The 18398-nt window shown below is 41.1% G+C and overlaps 2 protein-coding genes across 2 annotated transcripts in view; one reads left to right on the plus strand and one right to left on the minus strand.

Annotated features, from left to right (window-relative positions):
* LOC100717972 (cytochrome b-c1 complex subunit 2, mitochondrial) overlaps window positions 1-1492 on the plus strand; it is a 26261-nt gene extending 24769 nt beyond the window's left edge. The window contains exon 14 of the mRNA XM_003477804.5: window positions 1239-1492. Coding sequence (XP_003477852.2) covers window positions 1239-1322 — 84 coding nt within the window. The 3' untranslated portion in view covers window positions 1323-1492. The remainder of the gene's footprint in view (window positions 1-1238) is intronic.
* Pdzd9 (PDZ domain containing 9) lies at window positions 1304-17252 on the minus strand. Its single transcript, XM_063226642.1, has 4 exons — window positions 16932-17252; window positions 14465-14644; window positions 7482-7674; window positions 1304-3051 (listed from the first exon to the last, which is right to left on the minus strand). Exons 1-4 carry the CDS (start codon window positions 16960-16962, stop codon window positions 2694-2696), a joined length of 762 nt encoding a protein of 253 aa, XP_063082712.1. The 5' UTR covers window positions 16963-17252; the 3' UTR covers window positions 1304-2693.
* Between the last annotated feature and the right edge of the window lie 1146 nt (window positions 17253-18398).

Genomic DNA, 18398 nt, shown 5'->3' on the forward strand with positions numbered 1-18398 from the left:
TGTGCTCCCATTGGTCCACGATACAGATTTAACCCTTAAAGAGTTCTGGAAGGAACAGTATAACATCCTTTCCTTATAGGGTTAATTGAGAAATCCTAGGCCAGTGTCTCTTAAGGACATTGAGATCTGCTTGTATACAGGAGAGAGATAATGAAGGGTGTGTGGAGAAACCTGAGCCTTCAGTTGATGATTAGAGTTATAACCAGTCCTCAGGAACGAATAGAGTTCATAAGTCAGGGATCTACTAAGCTCAGCAGCATAAGCACCTGCCTTGGAAGCATGCAGACATGATGAGTTCAATCCCTGGTACCAAACAATAAAAAAAATTTTTTTTAAAAAGCCCCACTGGGCTGGGGATTTAGTTCAGCAGCATAAGCGCCTGCCTTGCAAGCAGGCAGTCATGAGTTTGATTCCTGGTACCGATAAAAAAATAAAAATAAAAAAGGGTCCACTATACTACTTTGTATTTCCTACTGTGTCTAATAAACATATGAACTATGGAATATATCTAAAGTCAGTGTTTTCCAAGTCTTTTCTACAGTTATGTATACTACAGATGTCTCAACTATCTTATCATCCTTGTGTAAAGATAACAGAAAAAAGAGACAAGGCAAAAACTCTGACTTCAATTGGCCCTTAAGTTCGTCAGTATATCCTCTTCTAACTGGCTGTCTTCATAGTACTAGGATGATACTAGTCCTAAACTCAGCTGCTTCTACCACCATCTGTCCTCAGAAAGAGCTGGCCTGAGCTATTATGGGGGCTCCGACTTTACCTAGACTTGCGTTGTGGTATTATACTTAAACAGCTGGTCTTTGAACTTGAAATAATGACATAAGGAATACCAGAGTATGAAACTTGTCTTTTTTAACTTAGCAGTTATTATACAGTGTTTTGATTGACCCAGACTGTTGCCATTGTAATACAGAAATAACTAGAGCCCTGCCTGAATCACTCTGCTCTGCCCTGCTTTGCAGGGTCAGTGAGAATTTCCTTATCCACCTTTCAACAACTACCCTGTTATCTAGAAAATTACTCTAAAATATGTGTTGGTTACACATATGATGGAATATTCATATTCACATAAAGCACTATCCATCTCACAGTTGATTTTCACAAGCGGCTTTAAAGAATTATTGGCATAGAGTGTTCTATCCGTGAAGCCTTGAAATGACAAGTTTATCTCCTTGATGATACATACTATTTCTTTTTAACTTTCTGTACTCTTTTATTTAAAGGCTGCAAAGAAATTTGTTTCTGGCCAGAAGTCAATGGCAGCAAGTGGAAACTTGGGACATACACCTTTTGTTGACGAGTTGTAATATTAAAGCAAGTACTGCAGAAGAGCTGGACATTTTCTCGGCCCAGAGCAGCAAATACATCAAAGTCTGAAGTCTATAATATAATGTTTCTTTTTTCTCATTAGGCAAAGTATCTTAATGCAGGTAATTATTCCCAGCTGACCGAGAATCAATAAAACATTCTGCTTACATGTTTTTCATGCATTTTTTCCTAGTTAAGTATTTATTACATGCTGAGTCTTTTGTTTTAGAAACTTTAAAGAAGACAGGGACAAAATAATTGAATAAATCCACCATCAATTAAGATACACCAGAGAATATTAAAGCTAAGCATATCATAATAAAAATTTCCATACTTCTAGGATAAAAGCAGGTTAAGACTGTCATTTCAGGTGACAGCAGTTAAGTGGTCTGGTTTTTATCCCCTTTTTGCGTTTTTTGTAGTAAAGTTATTTCTGATAAATTCATTATGCATCATACCCTTATTCCTATTACTTCATTTGCTTAATTTTATGTCTGTCTTCACTATGGCAGCTTTTTTTCTGTACTATCTTTATTTACCTGTTTTAATCCTGTAGGTTTCACATAATTAACCGTGTAAGCCCAATATTCAAAGTAAAGAACTTTCTGTTTTTAACGTGTTCCTGCCAGTTTGAGCCTTTGTGATAATGTACATGACTGTCCCATCCAACAGCTTGTGCCGCTGGTAGTACCAATCACTCATACTGGTCTTTTTACTAATAAAAAGCCATCCAGCGAGACAGTCATGCTTGTACCACTGGTGGTTCAAACTACTCAGCAGTGAGGGCATACAAATGACAGCCCGTTGTGAACCCTTTAATCCTAGAGGTGATCTTCCTGAGTTACATTTCCCAGCCTTTTTATCTTTTGAGACAGGATCTTGCCAAATTGCCCAGGCTGGCCCCAAACTTGTGATCTTTTCTGCCTCAGTCTGCTGAGTAGCTGGGACTATAGATGTGTGCACCAACATACCCCACCTCTTGTTTTGTCTTTTAAGTAGGACATCGACGTTTTACAAAAAAGACAAATATCTAAGTAAGACTGGTATTTACCTCACACAGTAAGTTTCTCTATTGTGTTCAGACATTCAGATACTGGGTTCTTGTACTGCATTTTGTAAAAGGTGAGAAATTCTCTGAAAGGGCCTTGATGATCTGAATAATGATACTCTTTTATTGCTACCATATTGAAGATTTGTGAGACCCCAGGGAAATTTTTACCATCACACTGAATGTCTCTAAAGCTTAGAAGAGAATTGATAGATTTATACTTACTCTGTAAGAATTCCTGCAAAGCTGTACCTAGTGAAGAACAAAAAGTGGGTGTTTTCAAGATTAATGCTTGTGTGACCACAGATTGGCAAAGCGCTGCTTAGCCAACTTTTGATACTGGTTGACCTTTGCCCTTCTCAACTTGGGCCCAGTCTTCTGGCCAAAATGCGTCTGAAGTAGAGGAATCCGAGGAAGAGGAGCTATCATTGTCTCGCTTCCACATTGTCCAGGGCGGAGAAGGGGCTCTCTCTTTCTTCTGCTCTCTGTGAGTCATGAAGTTCAGGTCTTTTTCAGCATGAATAGTGTGGTCCTTATTTTTAATATCTTGCCACTTTCTGGAAATGGATACTGGTATCCTTGCAGGATATCTGTATTTAAATCTTTTGTCTAAAACTACATCTTCATTGTCATCACTGCTGGTAACAGAATCCTCTTCCTCCTCAGTGTTCTTTGGTGTCCTGAAATGAATAGTGAGCGAAATAAATTCTTAGTATTGGCACACTTACAGTCCCCTGACAAGATGTTTTACAACCTGCTTCAGTTTATAAAAGGAAATACAAATCGGTTTTAATACTACCTTTTGGTATCATTAAAGTTTTTTATTTTTAAAAAGGCCTTTAAACTTAGCATAGTGGCATACACCTTTAATCCCAGCAGCTCTCTGGGAGGAAGTTAGGTAGCAGTAACACAAAAGATCACCAGTTGCCATGGGATCCAGGAAACAGCCTCAAGGAACTTCAACAAGATGGTCCTCAGTAAGTCATTGAGTTTTTCTCATGACACTGCCACCGAGCAACATTCTCTGCCTCTCCGGGCTTACCCATGTAGATTTGTACAGTACCCTTGCATTCAACATTCATTGTTCAACCTGTATGTTGTCGTCCAAAAGCTTTCAAGTTCCTTTTTGTTTACTTTGTTGTTATTTGCCCCAACTGTTGGTTTGATTGTGTTTTGAGCTATCCTTAAACTCCCTTTGTGGCCCAGGGTAGCTTCAAACTTGTGACCATCCTCCTGCCTCAGCCTCTGGAGTGCTGAGATTATAGGTGTGCACCATGCTGAGCTGGCTTGATGGTTGAAACCTGAATGAGCCTCTGGATTTTTCCAGTACCTACAGAACTTAATACGTGGTACTACTTTGCATATCAAATTCTGTCCTTCACTACTGTCCCTCATCCTTTGCTCAGCAGATCCAGAACTAGATCTGAGAGGTTATGGCCACGTGGCACATTCCATCCCGCTAACAGGAAACAGGTTTCTCCCCCACTGCCCTGCCAACCTGTCAGACTGCTATTGTTACAATCTCTTACTAATCTGCCTATTTTATTTACTTCCAAGGACTTAAGTCTTTCTGAATTTTATCTCTTTTAATATTGAGTCATTTCCAGAGAGCCATTATACTTAAATGGTGTGATTTTCTTTATCCTTGACTTGGGGCCATGCAGGGATATTCAAAAGAAGTCAGGATCAAAACACTTTGCTTCCTGACAAACTCAGGATTTCCTGAATAAGAATTAAAAATGTAAGTTTTTTTTTTCAGCCTTTAAGAAGTATCATTGGGGCTGAGAATTTAGCTCAGCGGCGTAAGCACCTGCCTTGCAAGCAGGCTGTTGTGAGTTCGATCCCTGGTACCAATAAAAATGAAAAAAAAAAAGTATCATTAATACCTTTGAACAGATGGTGAAGCTGAGTACTTACTAAACTGGCATTAGATAGGCCAAAGCCAGCAGAGGTCACGGCTGGCTGGAAACAAAGGTTTCATAGTTAGGCCTACTCAGAGCATTATACAGAGTGTCTTCTCCACTATGCGCTGCGCCATCTGCTGCTGGAAAAGATCTCACTGTGACAGAAGTCTTCCCCTCACCCCTTCCACATAGGTTACTAAAATGCCTTAACTATGAGTACTTTGCTCAAAAAATTTAGAAGGTGCTTGGTATTGTTTTGTAAGTTTGTAGGCTTTACCCTTGTACTTAAATTGTGCTGTTCTGTTTATCTCTTTGCTTTTGAAAGGTCAGTCTGCCTGACTTTTCAAAATCTAATCTAAAATATTAGATTTTAATATTCTGAATTTCCTCTAGCACTGAAAATGCATAATGCAAACATAAGCAAATGGTTAATAACTCAGGCTTTAAGGTACATCCTCTAAATAAATTGACAATTATAAATTGCTAATTTGGCAACTAACAAATATTTTTCATTTTTTAAATTTTGAAATATATAGAAGAATGCCAGAAACAGTTTAATGAAGAAAAAATATTGTATATTCATCTATGTGTGAACAAACACCTTGGTGACCATCCAAGTCAAGAAATGGAGTATTTATTGCTGCTGATTAAGCTGCTCATATGTCCTGGCTCTCTATAGGTCTCTATAGGCTCTCTCTTCTGGGCTTTGGAAGCCCAGCAAAGCACAACTGTGAGCTCTGTCAGACCTTTAGCCACAAGTCTTAAGTTTCTGAGTTAAAAAGTATGGGCTGTATTTCTTTGAGCCTGTTCCATATGCAAAGACACATAGCTGTAACAACTAAGCGTTCAGAAATCTGACAAAGACTGCTGTTATATCGGAGCGCTGAATTTGACACTAAGGAAAAGGATCTCATTCTTAGAAGAAGCCAGTTAAATCTGGCACAGATAAGTAAACAAGCTCAGAAATTTTTAGGTGATCTGTCTGAGATTCGAAGCTGATTCCAATTTTTTATTCACTCTTCCAGTAAGTGAGCCCTCTACTGTAAAAATTTCATGCAAGTTTCATTCCATGCACAGATTTAGTCCCTACCTTCGTGGAATGTATACTTTCCTGGGGAAAGCGTAAACAACTGATTATACATATTATTTAATCAAAATTGGGTAAATGTAGCAAGGATAGAGCAACATGGGAGCATACAATGGGGGGCTGTTTAATGCTGCCTGATGAGGGCCCCTTCGGAAAAGAGCCTTTAAGAATGAATACTAAAGAGAAAGAACTCTTACGCATGGTACAGATGAAGAGCAACACAAGGCAGGAAGCCGGAAAGCCAGAGACCGCTAGAGGAATGAGGGGCAGTATGAGATGAGCTGGATTTTGGCATTCATTCTAAAAACAGGTCTTAAAATTCTTAATGTAGGGCCAGGGACATAGTTCAGTGGCACAGTGCCTGCCTGGCAAGTGCAAGGTCATGAGTTCAATCCCCAGTACCCCGCCAAAAGTTTCCTAAAATTTAAGGGTGCATGTTTCCGTCAGAATAAAAATCTTAAGGTGGAGAATTTCATGATCAGATTTGCATTGTAAAAGGACCTGTGTAGAGAATGAATCGGAGTCAAGTGTAGGTACACAGAGATCAAATGGTGACTGGGGCTGGTGACAGCCAGAAATAGAAGTATACACATGCGAGAAGATAGAAAGTAAAATGACCAGTCTTAGTAACTGGTTGAGGGGATGAAGAGCAGATGGAAAAATCAAGCACAACCTTAAATATTTAGCTTGTTAAGTAAGTAAACACTTCCCCAAAGAAGGGTCACAGCCAGGTGTGGTGGCCCATACCTGTTTTCCCAGCACTTGGGAGGCTGAGGCAAGAGAATTGCAAGTTTTGAGTTGCCTGGGCAACTTACTGAAACTAGGGATGTTGTACCTCAGTGCAAGAGTCCTGTGATCAATCTCCAGTAACGCACGCACCACTGCAGAATCACTGGTGAGCTGGCTTTCATTCTTAAGCTAAAGAGTTTGAGAGATTTAAGATACGTGCAAATGAAAATATGGAGTGAATGTTTAAATACACAAGATACAAGTTTGGAGATAGTACAATTTGATACTAATTAATGTATGGATAGTAATAGAAACTACAAGCATCAATGAAATCGATTGCCTGACAGACTAAGAGCCAAGGACTAAACCTTAAGGAACTCTGAGTTGAGTAGAAAAACCAAGAGGAGGGGCTGGGGATTTAGCTCAGTGGCATAAGCGCCTGCCTTGAAAGTAGGCAGTCGTGAGTTCAATCCCTGGTACCGATAAAAAGGAAAAAGACAAAAAAAAAAAAACAAAAAAACAAGAGGAACTAGCCTGACGTAATAAGTAGGAGAGTGTGGCATCACAAGCCAGGCATGGTGGCACATGCGTGTAATCTTAGCACTCAGAAGGCTGAGGCAAAAGGATAACCTTGAGTTCAAAGTCAGTTCGGGCTACATAGGCCAGCCTGAACTACATAGCCAAACCCTGTCTCACCAGAAAAAAAAAAAAAAAAAAAGTGTGTAGCATCACAGAAGCCTGGGGGAAATGTCAGAGGTAGGGGTGGAGGGATAGTTGTAAAGTATAATGATATTTAGAAGCTGTGCAAAGTAAATGCAGAGAAGTCGTTGGAATCAGTATGAAGGCTGTGGGCAATCCCAAGAAGAACCTGCAGGTGAGGCACAAAAGCGAAGTCTATGTGGAGGTGGACTCAAGAGTGACCCAGCAGCAGCGCCTCCTGAGGAAATGAAGATGTCAGTACAGCTGTTTGACAAGTTGGGAGGGGAGCCAAGGGATGATACAGCGCTGGACAGGGTAGGGAAAAAGGGTAGGCTTGGGGAGAGTGACTTCCAGGAGCTCCATATTACTAGGAAGGATTCAAGGGAGAAGCTACCAGTGCAAGCGCACATCTTAAGAACTGACTGGAAGAAGGACCCAGTGCAGCAGGCTTGGGGACAGAGCTCTCACCAATGACTGTGAATTACTTTTAATTCCAAGTTGTCTCTGCCACGCTGCCTCGTGAGATCCTGCTGACTATCTTTTCCAAAAGGATCTAACAGTTAAGTTACTCTGGCAATGGCACCAATCCCTCCTCCCAGAGTCCTTACCATTTAAACAGTAAACCAAGACCCTGTGATTCACAGGTCATAGGCTCTGCATTGTAACAGAGTTCCTAAAATTAGGTACTTACCCAAATGTTACTGGGAATTGTATCTCAGGAATTAAATCATATATTTCTTGCCATTCTTGGGGTATGTCAATGAAATCTCGATAAACCTTAATTTGTAGCACTGTTCCTATGGTGATGTGTTGCAGAAGCTTTAAAAATTCCCGAAGCGTGTAACCTAGCACATTGGCATAACCAACACTAATCAGAACATCACCTAAAAGAAGAAAAATATTATCAGTAAAATTAAAATAATGAGTTGAAAAGGGCCATATTGATTTCTAGCTTTATTTCAGGGCATTTATTTTGAACCAAAACTAGTCTAAATCCTTTATTAAAATGTTCATCTTGGTGCGGAATGGTGGTGCATGCTTGTGCAGCTACCTGGGAGTCTGAGAAATGAGGATTGCAAGTTCAAGGCCAACCTGGGGAACATACGGAGACCCCCCAACTCAAAATAAAATTTAAAAAGGGCTAGAGATGTGGCTCTGCACTCCATGAATTCAATTCTCCACACTACCTACCATTAAAACAAGATAGTTTCTTTGACCTGATTGTCCTTCGCATAATGAAGAATGCTTGTGAGATGCTTCTTAATTGCAGGGCAGTGGAAGATAGGCCTATGTTTTTCAGACATCTCTGAAACTTAGTGTAACAGGCTAAAATCCATTTGTACTCTCAACTGATCTTTAGGATTCTAAAAAAAAAAAAATACTAGTTTCAAAGAAAATGAATGTCTGTTACTAGCAAAGAAAAAAACCACTTAGACTAAGTGATTTATAAATGACCTGCTTTCTATTATACCTGCCTGGCAATTTCTAGTGCCCTTCACAGTAAATGGCCTGTATTAAACATCAAGCCTTTCATTTTAATTTGCAGCTCCTATACAGAATTACTTGGAGAAATAATTCTGTATGAAACATTGGGCAATTAGCTTGCTTTAATTATGCTTAAGATGTGTATGCAGAGTACACTGGTTTAAAGGAATCTGACAGCTAGACTCCCTACTTTTAGGTCAGTACTGGATAGGAAGGAAAGCCTGACAGTTAGCCACAGAACTGGTGGGAAGAAGACACCACCTTGGGAACAAATACTTGGACTTCCAAAATGGAGAAAGCTAAAATGACCAATTACATGTATTCACTCTTGCCGACATCCCCCACTTTCTACCCCAGTAGCTAGGACATCAACCTGTAAACTAGGTCCAGCCTCCAGGCACTGCCTTCTGGGTCACTGAACCTGGAACAGGAGATACTGAGGATGACAACAGCACTCGGTTTTCAGGAGTGGTTACACAGAGCTGTTTGCTCTCTCCGTTTTCCAAGCCTGCCTCTCTCCATTTTCCAAGCCTGCTGCTGCAGCTTTTCTGGCAACCCTGTCAGACTTGGTGTCCTAAATTCAGTGCCAGAACTGTTTTGTGTTACTTGAAGTGATGAACCCTAAGCAAACACTTTGAGGAAGGAATTTTAAAAAAGATTGTGTTTTTAAGGACAGATTCATTTTAGGCAAAATCATAGTCATCTGAGCTTAATACTGATGTCCTGCCAAATGGTAATGGGGATTTTACAGCTGACGTGGGTCAAAGTGTCAGATGAAGGTATAAAGGATTGGTCCATCTCCCTGTGTTTGAGAAACTAGGGACCCCAAATCACCATCATTCCAAGGAGAGAAGGGTTGAGAAATACCTTTCTCTGATACTATACCCTAATGGGGTAAAATAGAGGACTACACTGATGCCAAGGAATCTTCCAAAGAATGCCATGGGGTGAGGATTGCTGGCACATACCTGTGATCCCTGCACTCAGTAGGCTGAGGCAGGAGGATAACCATGAGTTCAAGGATAACCGTGAGTTCAAGTCCAACCTGGGCTACAAAGTTCAAGGCTGGCCTGAACTGCATAGCAAGACCCTTTCTCAAAAAACAAACAAGAACCAAAGAATGCCATGGATAGACTTCCACAGATTTCTGCTAGATTCTATCAGAAACAAAAGTTTCCATTATTGCAGAAAGTGAATAATTGCAATGATGAAGAAAAACCTCTATTTCAGTTTTTAAAAGTAGCCAAGGATAAAAATCAAACATCTATCTGAAGGTAACTCTTGAATGAACCAAGGCTTCTTCCAGCTACCTGAAACAGCAGTTCTTCCTACTGAGGTTAATTACAGTGAGGAGAAGTCCTTCTCTAGAGGAGCATACATGCCTAATGTTTAAAGCCGTGTTTACAGCTGAAAGCTATTGCTTGGCTTTCTGCTTAATTATGTTGTAAAAGGGTGACTTTTATCAAGAGAGCAGAAAATAAACAACTTAATTCCCTGACCATTCTGGCTGTAAACCAAAGGTGTCAGCATATGAATGTGATTATTCTAGCAAATAGCTATTAACGTCACCCTTCACAGAGAGACACCGGTTTGATATTTATAAACACCAACCTCATTATGCATCTTTTTTCTGTTTGAATGGGTATGGGAATGACATTATATCTACTTTGTCTCAGTTATCTACATTAGATCAACTTTGCAGCAGCCATGCCACTAAAAAAAAGAGACATTTATTTTTTTTCTCCTTCCTCAACTAGACTATAAATTGCATAAATTCCATGTGGCTAGAGCCCCCATCTCTTTTGCTTCCCACTATACCCACAGTGCCTAGCAGGGAGCCTGCACAAAGCAGACATTCAGGAAATATAATTAAATGAATAAAGCGATATTAATTTTTTTTTGTACCAGGAACTGAACTCAGGACCTTGTGCTTGCCAGGCAAGTGCTTATGCCACTGAGCTATATCCCTGGCCTTATATTAATTTCTTAAGACTTTGGACATGAGCGTCTATTAAAACCACACTGGCTAAGAAGAATTTAAAGCCTAGCCAAAATAAACTAACGCTGAACTAAGCTATGAAATTCTATCACGAAATACCAAAGGAGAGAGCTTTCAAAACACATGAGGTTAAAGATGGCACTCGGAACCAATGAGATCAAAGAAATATTAGATTTCCACAATTACCACCTCCCACCTCTAGTGGTAATTATCAAAAATACAGAGGCTGAAAGGTGGTTTATCATGAAAAGATTTGCAGCTCTCGACTCATTCTTTATTGAAATCTTACTTCTAGTTATTAAGCTGTTGGCTAGAAAGTTATGGAGTTTCCAGGCAGTCATAAGTTCAAATCTCAGCTCTGATCACAGACTTAGGTGTGTATATTGAACAAATTATTTCATCTCTCTAAGCTTCCTTATTTGATAATCTACATTCCAGGAATGTTGCAGACATTTAATTCCATAATATTTATGGAAATACTTTGTATAATGGCTGAGATAACGACTTCCTGTTTGTATATGAAACATGAACATATAAAGGTGAGTTCAAGACAGCTTCTAACTTCAAAGAGTCCACTAATTAAAACCCTACCTATCGGCTGTGTCACAGGCTTAAACCAGTCTAATATCTCACTCTAGCACTGTGGAAAAACCAACATTTGTCATCTGACTCCAACAAAGCTGAGAAGTGCAGAAAAGCGGCTGGGACTTGTCCTGGAGCTTTTGCTTTCTGTGGTATGGTTTGGTTAGGAGTGCCCTGAAAGTCTCAAGTGCCAAATTTTGACCCCCAGACCATGCAACTACCAAGAGGTCCTATAGAATCTTTAGGGGGTGGGGCTCAGGGGCAAGAAGTTGAATCATATTGTGTGTGGGAGGGTGTCCTTGAAAAGAACTTCAGGACTCCATCCCCTTCTTGTCTCTGTTTTGCCTCATGGCTGCTGAAAGATGAAGGTCTTTCTTAGGCTCCCACCATGATGTGATACCTTGCCATAGACCCAAAAGCAACAGACACAGCCCACCACGGTCTGAACCAGGAGCCAGGATAAATATTTCCTTCTTATAAATTGTGGGTATTTGTCACAGTGATAGAAAGCTGATTCACAGAATCTGGGAACTCTAGAACTTTCCTGGCAGTTTGTCTCCCAGCACCACGCAGTGATGCAGCAGCAAATAAAAACACCAAAACAACACCCAGGATTTGGAGGCAGTTTTTTTTTTTTTAACTTTGGAGAGGCACTGACTAGGAATCAGTGTTAGGCCCTGATCTCTGGTAGTGTAAGGTTTATATGGGCTAAGCAAGCAGGAAGTACAGAGGCAGAATAGCTTGTCAGTTGGGGATTGGTTCTTACAATATGTATCACAGTAACCAGCTGTTTCTAAGAAACAAAAGTAACAGGAACTGTAACAAGAACTATTACCTAGGCAACTAACAAACTAAAGTATACTGCCTAGGGGAGGAGGGGGCACATTCTGCTATAGTTAAATGCAGAGAAAAATGCTTTCAGTGTTAAGATAAGACAAATTGTTTCATAATAGTATCATTTATGAACATTCTTGTTTAATTCTGTTGCTTCAAACTCTGGCTGCAAATTACAGTCCCTTGAGAAACTTTTATTGTTTCTTATTTTCTTTTTTTTAAGAGTAGAAAAATGTATTGGAGAAAAGGAATGGGGAATAGGAATAGCTCCTGAATGATGGGGGGGGGGTCTGGCATGGGTTGCCCCCCTGAGAAGCTTCTAAATCATGAACTACCCTTCCCCTAACCCACACAATTTGAATCAGGACCTCAGGTGAGATGGGGCCAAGTGTTCTGGTCTTCAGCTCCCCAGGTGATTCTAATAGATAACCAGGGTATCTGGGAGTACTATATCACAGTCTTTTTGTTTGTTTATTTGTTTTTTCTGTTTTTTGAGACAAGGTTTTGCTATGTAGTCCAGGCTGGCCTTCAATTCACTATGTAACCAAGGTTGGTGTCAAACTCACAGTGATTCTCCTGCTTAAGGAGAATCTCAAGTGCTGGGATTACAGACTTGTGCCCCCATACCTGGCTGTCTATCACAATCATTTTTAATGTTTAAAAAAAAAAAGAGTTGTGGGCCAGGCCAACCCTTCCTGTGAGCTAGAGGCAGCTATGCATTCTGGGAAGAGAACTAACAAGAAGCTAACCCCTTCTTGTGAGCCAGCAGCAGCCATGTGGACCAGAAAGAGAGCCAAAAAGAAGCTAACACCTTTCTGTGAGCCAGCAACAGTTGTGGGCCAGGCCAACTGCTTCCTGTGAGCCAGCCAGTGCATAGGCTGGGAGACAAGAAGTTCCAAACCTTCCCCACATCTTGGGTAGGCAACTGGCTGATTTGGACAAACACAGGCTGAGAGGATAGCTACTGAAGTAAAAAACAAGTTAATGCCTGTATTGTTTGATTGACTTTGCAGGTCTAAAGCTGGTAGTTTGATCATCTATTTGGAGGAATATACAATATAGCAACTATGGGAGATATCCTTCTGAAGGTAACCATTGTTAATTCCCTATTATTTTTAAATCTTATATTATTTTCTGTGTTTGGTTTGGTTTGGTTTTTCTTCTGTTTTGTTTTATTTGATTTTGTTATGTCTGATGGCATGGGCAGCTATTTTGAAAATAACAATATATATCATGGTAGCCATTGTGGATTTCCTATTATCTTGTTTTGAAGTCCTGTATTGCTTTCATTGTTTTGTTTTGACTAGTTTTATTCTGTTTTGTTTGATTTTATTATATCTGATGGTATGAGCAACTATTTTGAAGATAACAAGAGGCATTAATTATGGTAGCCATAGTTGATTTCCTATTATCTTATTTCAAAGTCCTATATCACTTTCACTGTTTTGCTTTGATTGGCTCTATTCTTTTATTTCATGTGGTTTTATTCTCTTTAAATAATTTTAAAAATAGTCTAGAGAAATAATTGCAAATATTTCTAAAATACTTGAGTTTTCAAAGATTTTCATCAAAATTATTTCATCAAATAACAGCAATCTCTGACAAAAATATGGTTCTCCAATTTAGAGATGAGGTGACTAAGGCCTAGAAGATTATATGACTTTGCCCAGGGACACAGAACTAAAAAGCAAGAGATTCTAGACCTGAATTCAGGTCAGCTAACCTCAAATGTTTTTTCCTTTTACTATGTCATCACCTACTGTACCTTCCCTATGCCTGAGCACAGCACCAGGCCCAAGGTAGGAAAGAACATCTTGAACCAGATAGAAAATACATTTACCCAGAGCCAGGTATGGTAGTAAACATTTGCATTCCCAGACTTGGGAGTCTGAAACAGATGATCTCTGTCTTTAAGGCCAGCCTGCGCTACATAATGAGTCCAAGACAAACCCAAACTACATAATGAGACTCTGTCTCAAAAAACAAAAAGAAAGAAAGATAGAACAAGAGAGAAAAGAAAAGACATTTGCCCTATGACAGAAAAACAAGATGCTACTGGTAAAACCTTTGTGCTCTGGAGGCTAATCCAGAGGGTTCAAATCCAATCTCTTTAATGGACTGTGGACAAATTGCTGAATACCTAAGTCCTTGTGTGTTAGGTGGTCTGATGCACAATCTACCACTTGGCATTGTCAGGAGGGTAACATGAGATCATGCATCCAAATGGTAGTGATGGTTAATACTGCCTATGAAAAGATGTGTATTTTAACAGAGTCATAAACCCTGGAGTTACACTGAGCCTGTGTTTGTATGTCATGAATAAGATGCAGGGGGACCTGGATAAAGAACTCACTCTCAGTTTCCTCACCTGTAAAAAGGGAATGATAACAGTTCCTACCTAGAAGATTATTATAAGAATTAAGATCATTATAGGAATTAACTCCCAAACCCACAGTGAGAATTAGATAAGTCATAGCAATTGATTGACACATTTAAAATTCTCAACTGCTGGATGTGGTGGCGCCTGTAATTCCAGCACTTGAGGCTGGAGGATCTCTGTGAATTTGAGGCCATCCTGGTCTACATAGCAAGATCAGAGCCAGCCTGAACTTCATAGCAAGACCTTATCTCAAAAATAAATACATAAATAAATAAATAAAGTTCTCAACCAGCAGCTTCTTATCATATCACTGTGATCCTCAATCACTGGCTGCACTGACACCCTGTGACTCCTTGAGGGCACACTGGAGGGAGGCATGGGGAACCACAGTCACCTGGCTGGAGTTTCCCATCTCTGGCTGCAGCCCCCTTCTTGATGAGGTGGGTAATCTGGAGATAGGGCCCATGCTGGATGATGATCAAGCCTAATCCCAGGCTGCCCACAGTGAGCTTGGTCTGCTTTGTTTTGCTCAGATTGTGTACAGAAGGCTTGAGCTTTAGCCTGCCTCGTCTTTCTAAAAGAGAGAGAGAGAAAGAGGAACTTGTTTCAGTCATGGACACAGAAGCATGTGCTTGGGGTTCTAAAGCCAGACTGCTGGGACAGTTACAAACCTCCCTATGGATAGTTTTTTTCAAATGCAGCTGGGTGTGATAGAGCACTTAGGAGGCGGAGGCAGGAAGATTGCTGGAGTTTGAAGCCAGCCTTAACTACATAGTGAGTTCAAGGGCAGTCTGAACTACACAATGAGACCCTATTTCAAAAAAAAAATGCTATGAGAACAAAATGAGACCATTAAAGGGCGTTTTCACAGTGCCTGGTATATTCATGATTGCTTAATCAATATCAGTTATTATTAATCAGCCACTTAAATACTTAATTGATGTAGGCATGCCGGGAATGAAGGTGCACACCTGTACTCCCAGCATGCAGGAGGCTGAGGCAGCAGGATCATCACAAGTTTAGGTCAGCCTGGGATACATATTGAGTTCAAGTCCAGCCTGAACTACATAGCAGGGCCCTGTCTCAAAAAACAAACAGGCCAGGGATTTAGCTCAGTGGTGTAAGTGCCTGCCTGGGGAGTGCGAGGTCATGAGTTCGATCCCCGGCACCAAAAAAAAAAAAAAAGAAAACCATCTGATGTAGACAGTGTGTTTAGCCCCTGTGTTTACCATGGTATGACAAAGAGAAGTGTTTCTTGCCCCTAGGGTATTACAACCCAGTGGAAGAGACAGTTATCAGTCTGTTATGGAAATAGATACCAAACAATAACCAACTATGAAGGAAAAGGACAGGATCTTTTTAAGCATGGTGGTACATGCCTGAAATCCCAGCCCTTGGGTGGCTGAGGCAGAGGAATCAGGAGTTCAAGGACTACAGAGTGAGACCCTGACTTTAAAAAAGACAAAAAAAGAAAAAAGGAAAGAAAACTCTGAGACTGAGTAACAGGGGGCCAGGGTCTTGTCAGAGGAAGGTAAATCAAGCTTCTCTGAGGGGACAGACATGAATTCGAGCTTTAGGATCAGTAGGAAATATTTATACAGAGGAGGATGGGAAGAGCAAAGGGTACCAAGATGCTGAGACAGGAAGCCCTGCTGAGAGCGAGGAGGAGCTGAGTAGGGGGAGCAGGCAGGAAGCCTAATGGCTGTGCCAGAACTGGACATGATCGGTTTGCTTTTAAAACAAAAATAAAATGAAACCTCTGGCTGCTTCATGCTGTGTGGATTACAGAGTGCAGACTGGAATTGGGAAATGAAAAGGGCACTGCAGTCACCCAAGCATGTCATGGCAGTGACGGTGCAAATGGACAGCAGATAGATCCGAAAAGCATTTGGGAGGAAAACCCGAAGGCTTTGGGGACAATGGATCATGGAAGGGGTTGCAGCATGCTTTCTACAGAACCAAATCTCACAAGAAAAGACTGACACCTAAGTAGTAATTTAGGACAAATGATTTTCGTATGAGGAAGCTTCCAGAAGGTTTCTTGTTCAGCACATAGGAAGTTTCTGAAGAGAACTGTTTCCAGCGTTCTATTATACAACTCCTTCCACAAGGATGAGTGGCTTAGTGCGACTTGCCAGAAATTTGCCACGTCCGTGTGACTGCGGTGATTTCAGGGCCACTGCTGAGAGAGGTTTGCTCAGCTCTGCGGAGCTGCTAGGGTTTATCACCCTTTGCTCAAAGCTGATGGCCTTGGCCATCTCCAACCTCACCTTCCCTGAAACCGCACAAACTGGTTGAAAAACAAAATGACAACATAAAGAAGATGCGGTCTTCAAACCAGGGTTAGCAGAGCAGTTTAGGGCTGGACTACGCTCTCTTTGAGCCTAGGGCTCCTGAGCATACTCATTTGAGGCAGGGTAGGGTTCCAGCTTCAGCTTATACTCAGTGAAGCCTAGTTTCAAAAGACAGCGGGCTTCAGTAAAATAAGACTCTAGAAGCTCCGTTCATAATTCCATCTTTGTTACATTTTGCATGGGAAAGGCAAAACGCCAGGAAAACAAAGACTAATGTGCAGGGGAAGAGTTGGCCCCCAAGCAAGTGGCTGCAGGGTAATTTGGGGGGTGATGGAAGGGCTGCTTCTCTTGATTGTGGTGGGGTTCAACCTTAGAAAATGCGTGTCGACACTTAGACCTATCCACTACCACGGAAGGCGGGGCTCACTGCAAGAAAATGATACCCTGATAATCAGTGGCAAAAGGTTGTCTCCCAACGCCAAGAGTGTCAGAGCCCCATTTTACAAAGGAGAAAAAGTGAGGAAGTTTTGGGACCTAGGCATCGCCCTTTTCCAGCTCCCCAGTTACCATTTTTGCTTTTTCTGAATGCCTTCTCCATGGCCCAGAAAGGGCGGATTGCTCGAGAGGGCCCCCCGGGCCAAGGATGGAATTGGTATCATTCCCAACAGTTTCAACAGTTTCGAACCCTCCAGGGACTTGGGGTCCGCGGGAGCCGTCCTTCTTGTTTGCCACCAGGGGGCGCTGCGACAAGGCCCAGAACTGTGGCTGGGCATGTTCCGTGGGCACTGAAAAACGTGGCCTGGGAATTGCACTCCAGTGTAGCATGTGAAAACTTCAATGTGAAGAAAGACGCTTCTGCAGGGAGGAGCGCATCGCTGGCTCACGCTGGATTCTTCATTCATTCCTGATGAAACACTGAAATGAAAAAGGGTCAGAAAACCCAGAGGAGTGTCTCAACTACGGCAGTCAGTTTACAGAGAAAGATCATAGCTAGAACATCATAGAAGATCAGAATCCCCTGCTATGCCCCTTATGTGATGATATTTTAAAATATTGTTACACTAATTGCTCCAACTGCTTTGCCAATGCGCTCTTTTTCGTGGATGTTTTGAATGAGAAAGGCCAAAGGTAACCTGAAAGCAATGAATCATTATTAGGAGTGCGATAAATTCTTCCTTCATTTTTCCAAAATAATTCTTCTTCCCACACACACTCATTCATATAACAAATATTCACTGGAAGCCGTGCTGTGGTTTGTGGTAATTCTAGGGACAGAGCAGCAGGCCAGAAAAATAAGAGCTTTACTCTCCTGTGACTTATACTTAAAAAGCAGATGAAGGGGACAATTTTAGAAAATACTGTACAAATTATTGAAAATAAATTCTAGAAAGAAGGGGAAGAGAATGTATAAAGAATTAAGGTGTGTTATGAGCATGAACCAACTACCCACAGTGAATGTAATCATTATGTACTGCATGCAAAACTGTACTAATAGAAATGTTTTAAAAATGAATTCTACAGGGCCGGGGCTTTGGCTTAGCAGTACAAGTGCCTGCCTGGCAAGCACAAGGTCGTGAGTTCCATCCCTGGTAACCACCTCCCCAGCCCCCCAGCCCCACCCCTACCCCCGCCCCCCAAAAAAAAGAATTCTAGAGAAAAAGAAAGTAACATGTAGGGGTAGTTCCCCTACATAATGAAACAGTTTAAGCACTCCCAGGTGTTCCGGCCTTCAACAGGTAGTAATTAAACACCTATCAGAGATTGGGCACTGGGCCAACATTTTTAGGTACATCTGAGTGGATCCTATCTTATTTAGTTGTTAATGTGGCTCCATTCAGACAACAAACTAGGACAGATTCCTCATTGTTAAATCTGTGTGGCAGATATAAGATTTCTTATGAGAGGTCACCTGTTTTCTAAACAGTCTAGATGGCAGTCTGGATGGCAGTGCTCTACCTTGATAATCAAGTAAGTTTCATCATAAAATATACCTTTTTCTTTCATCTTCTCCATAGGGGAAAGGGTGAGACCTTG

The sequence above is a fragment of the Cavia porcellus genome, unplaced genomic scaffold (assembly GCF_034190915.1).
Source record: "Cavia porcellus strain 051 isolate PalLab524CR breed Dunkin Hartley unplaced genomic scaffold, mCavPor4.1 scaffold_16, whole genome shotgun sequence".
Lineage (NCBI taxonomy): Eukaryota > Metazoa > Chordata > Mammalia > Rodentia > Caviidae > Cavia > Cavia porcellus.

Coding starts and splice junctions, on each gene's coding strand:
- Pdzd9 (XM_063226642.1), bottom strand. CDS start 16,962: ATGGAGAAGGCATTCAGAAAAAGCAAAAATG. Junction 14,645..16,931: donor ATTCAGAAAAAGCAAAAATG/GTAACTGGGGAG, acceptor TCTCTCTTTTAG/AAAGACGAGGCAGGCTAAAG. Junction 3,052..7,481: donor CAATTCCCAGTAACATTTGG/GTAAGTACCTAA, acceptor TATTCATTTCAG/GACACCAAAGAACACTGAGG.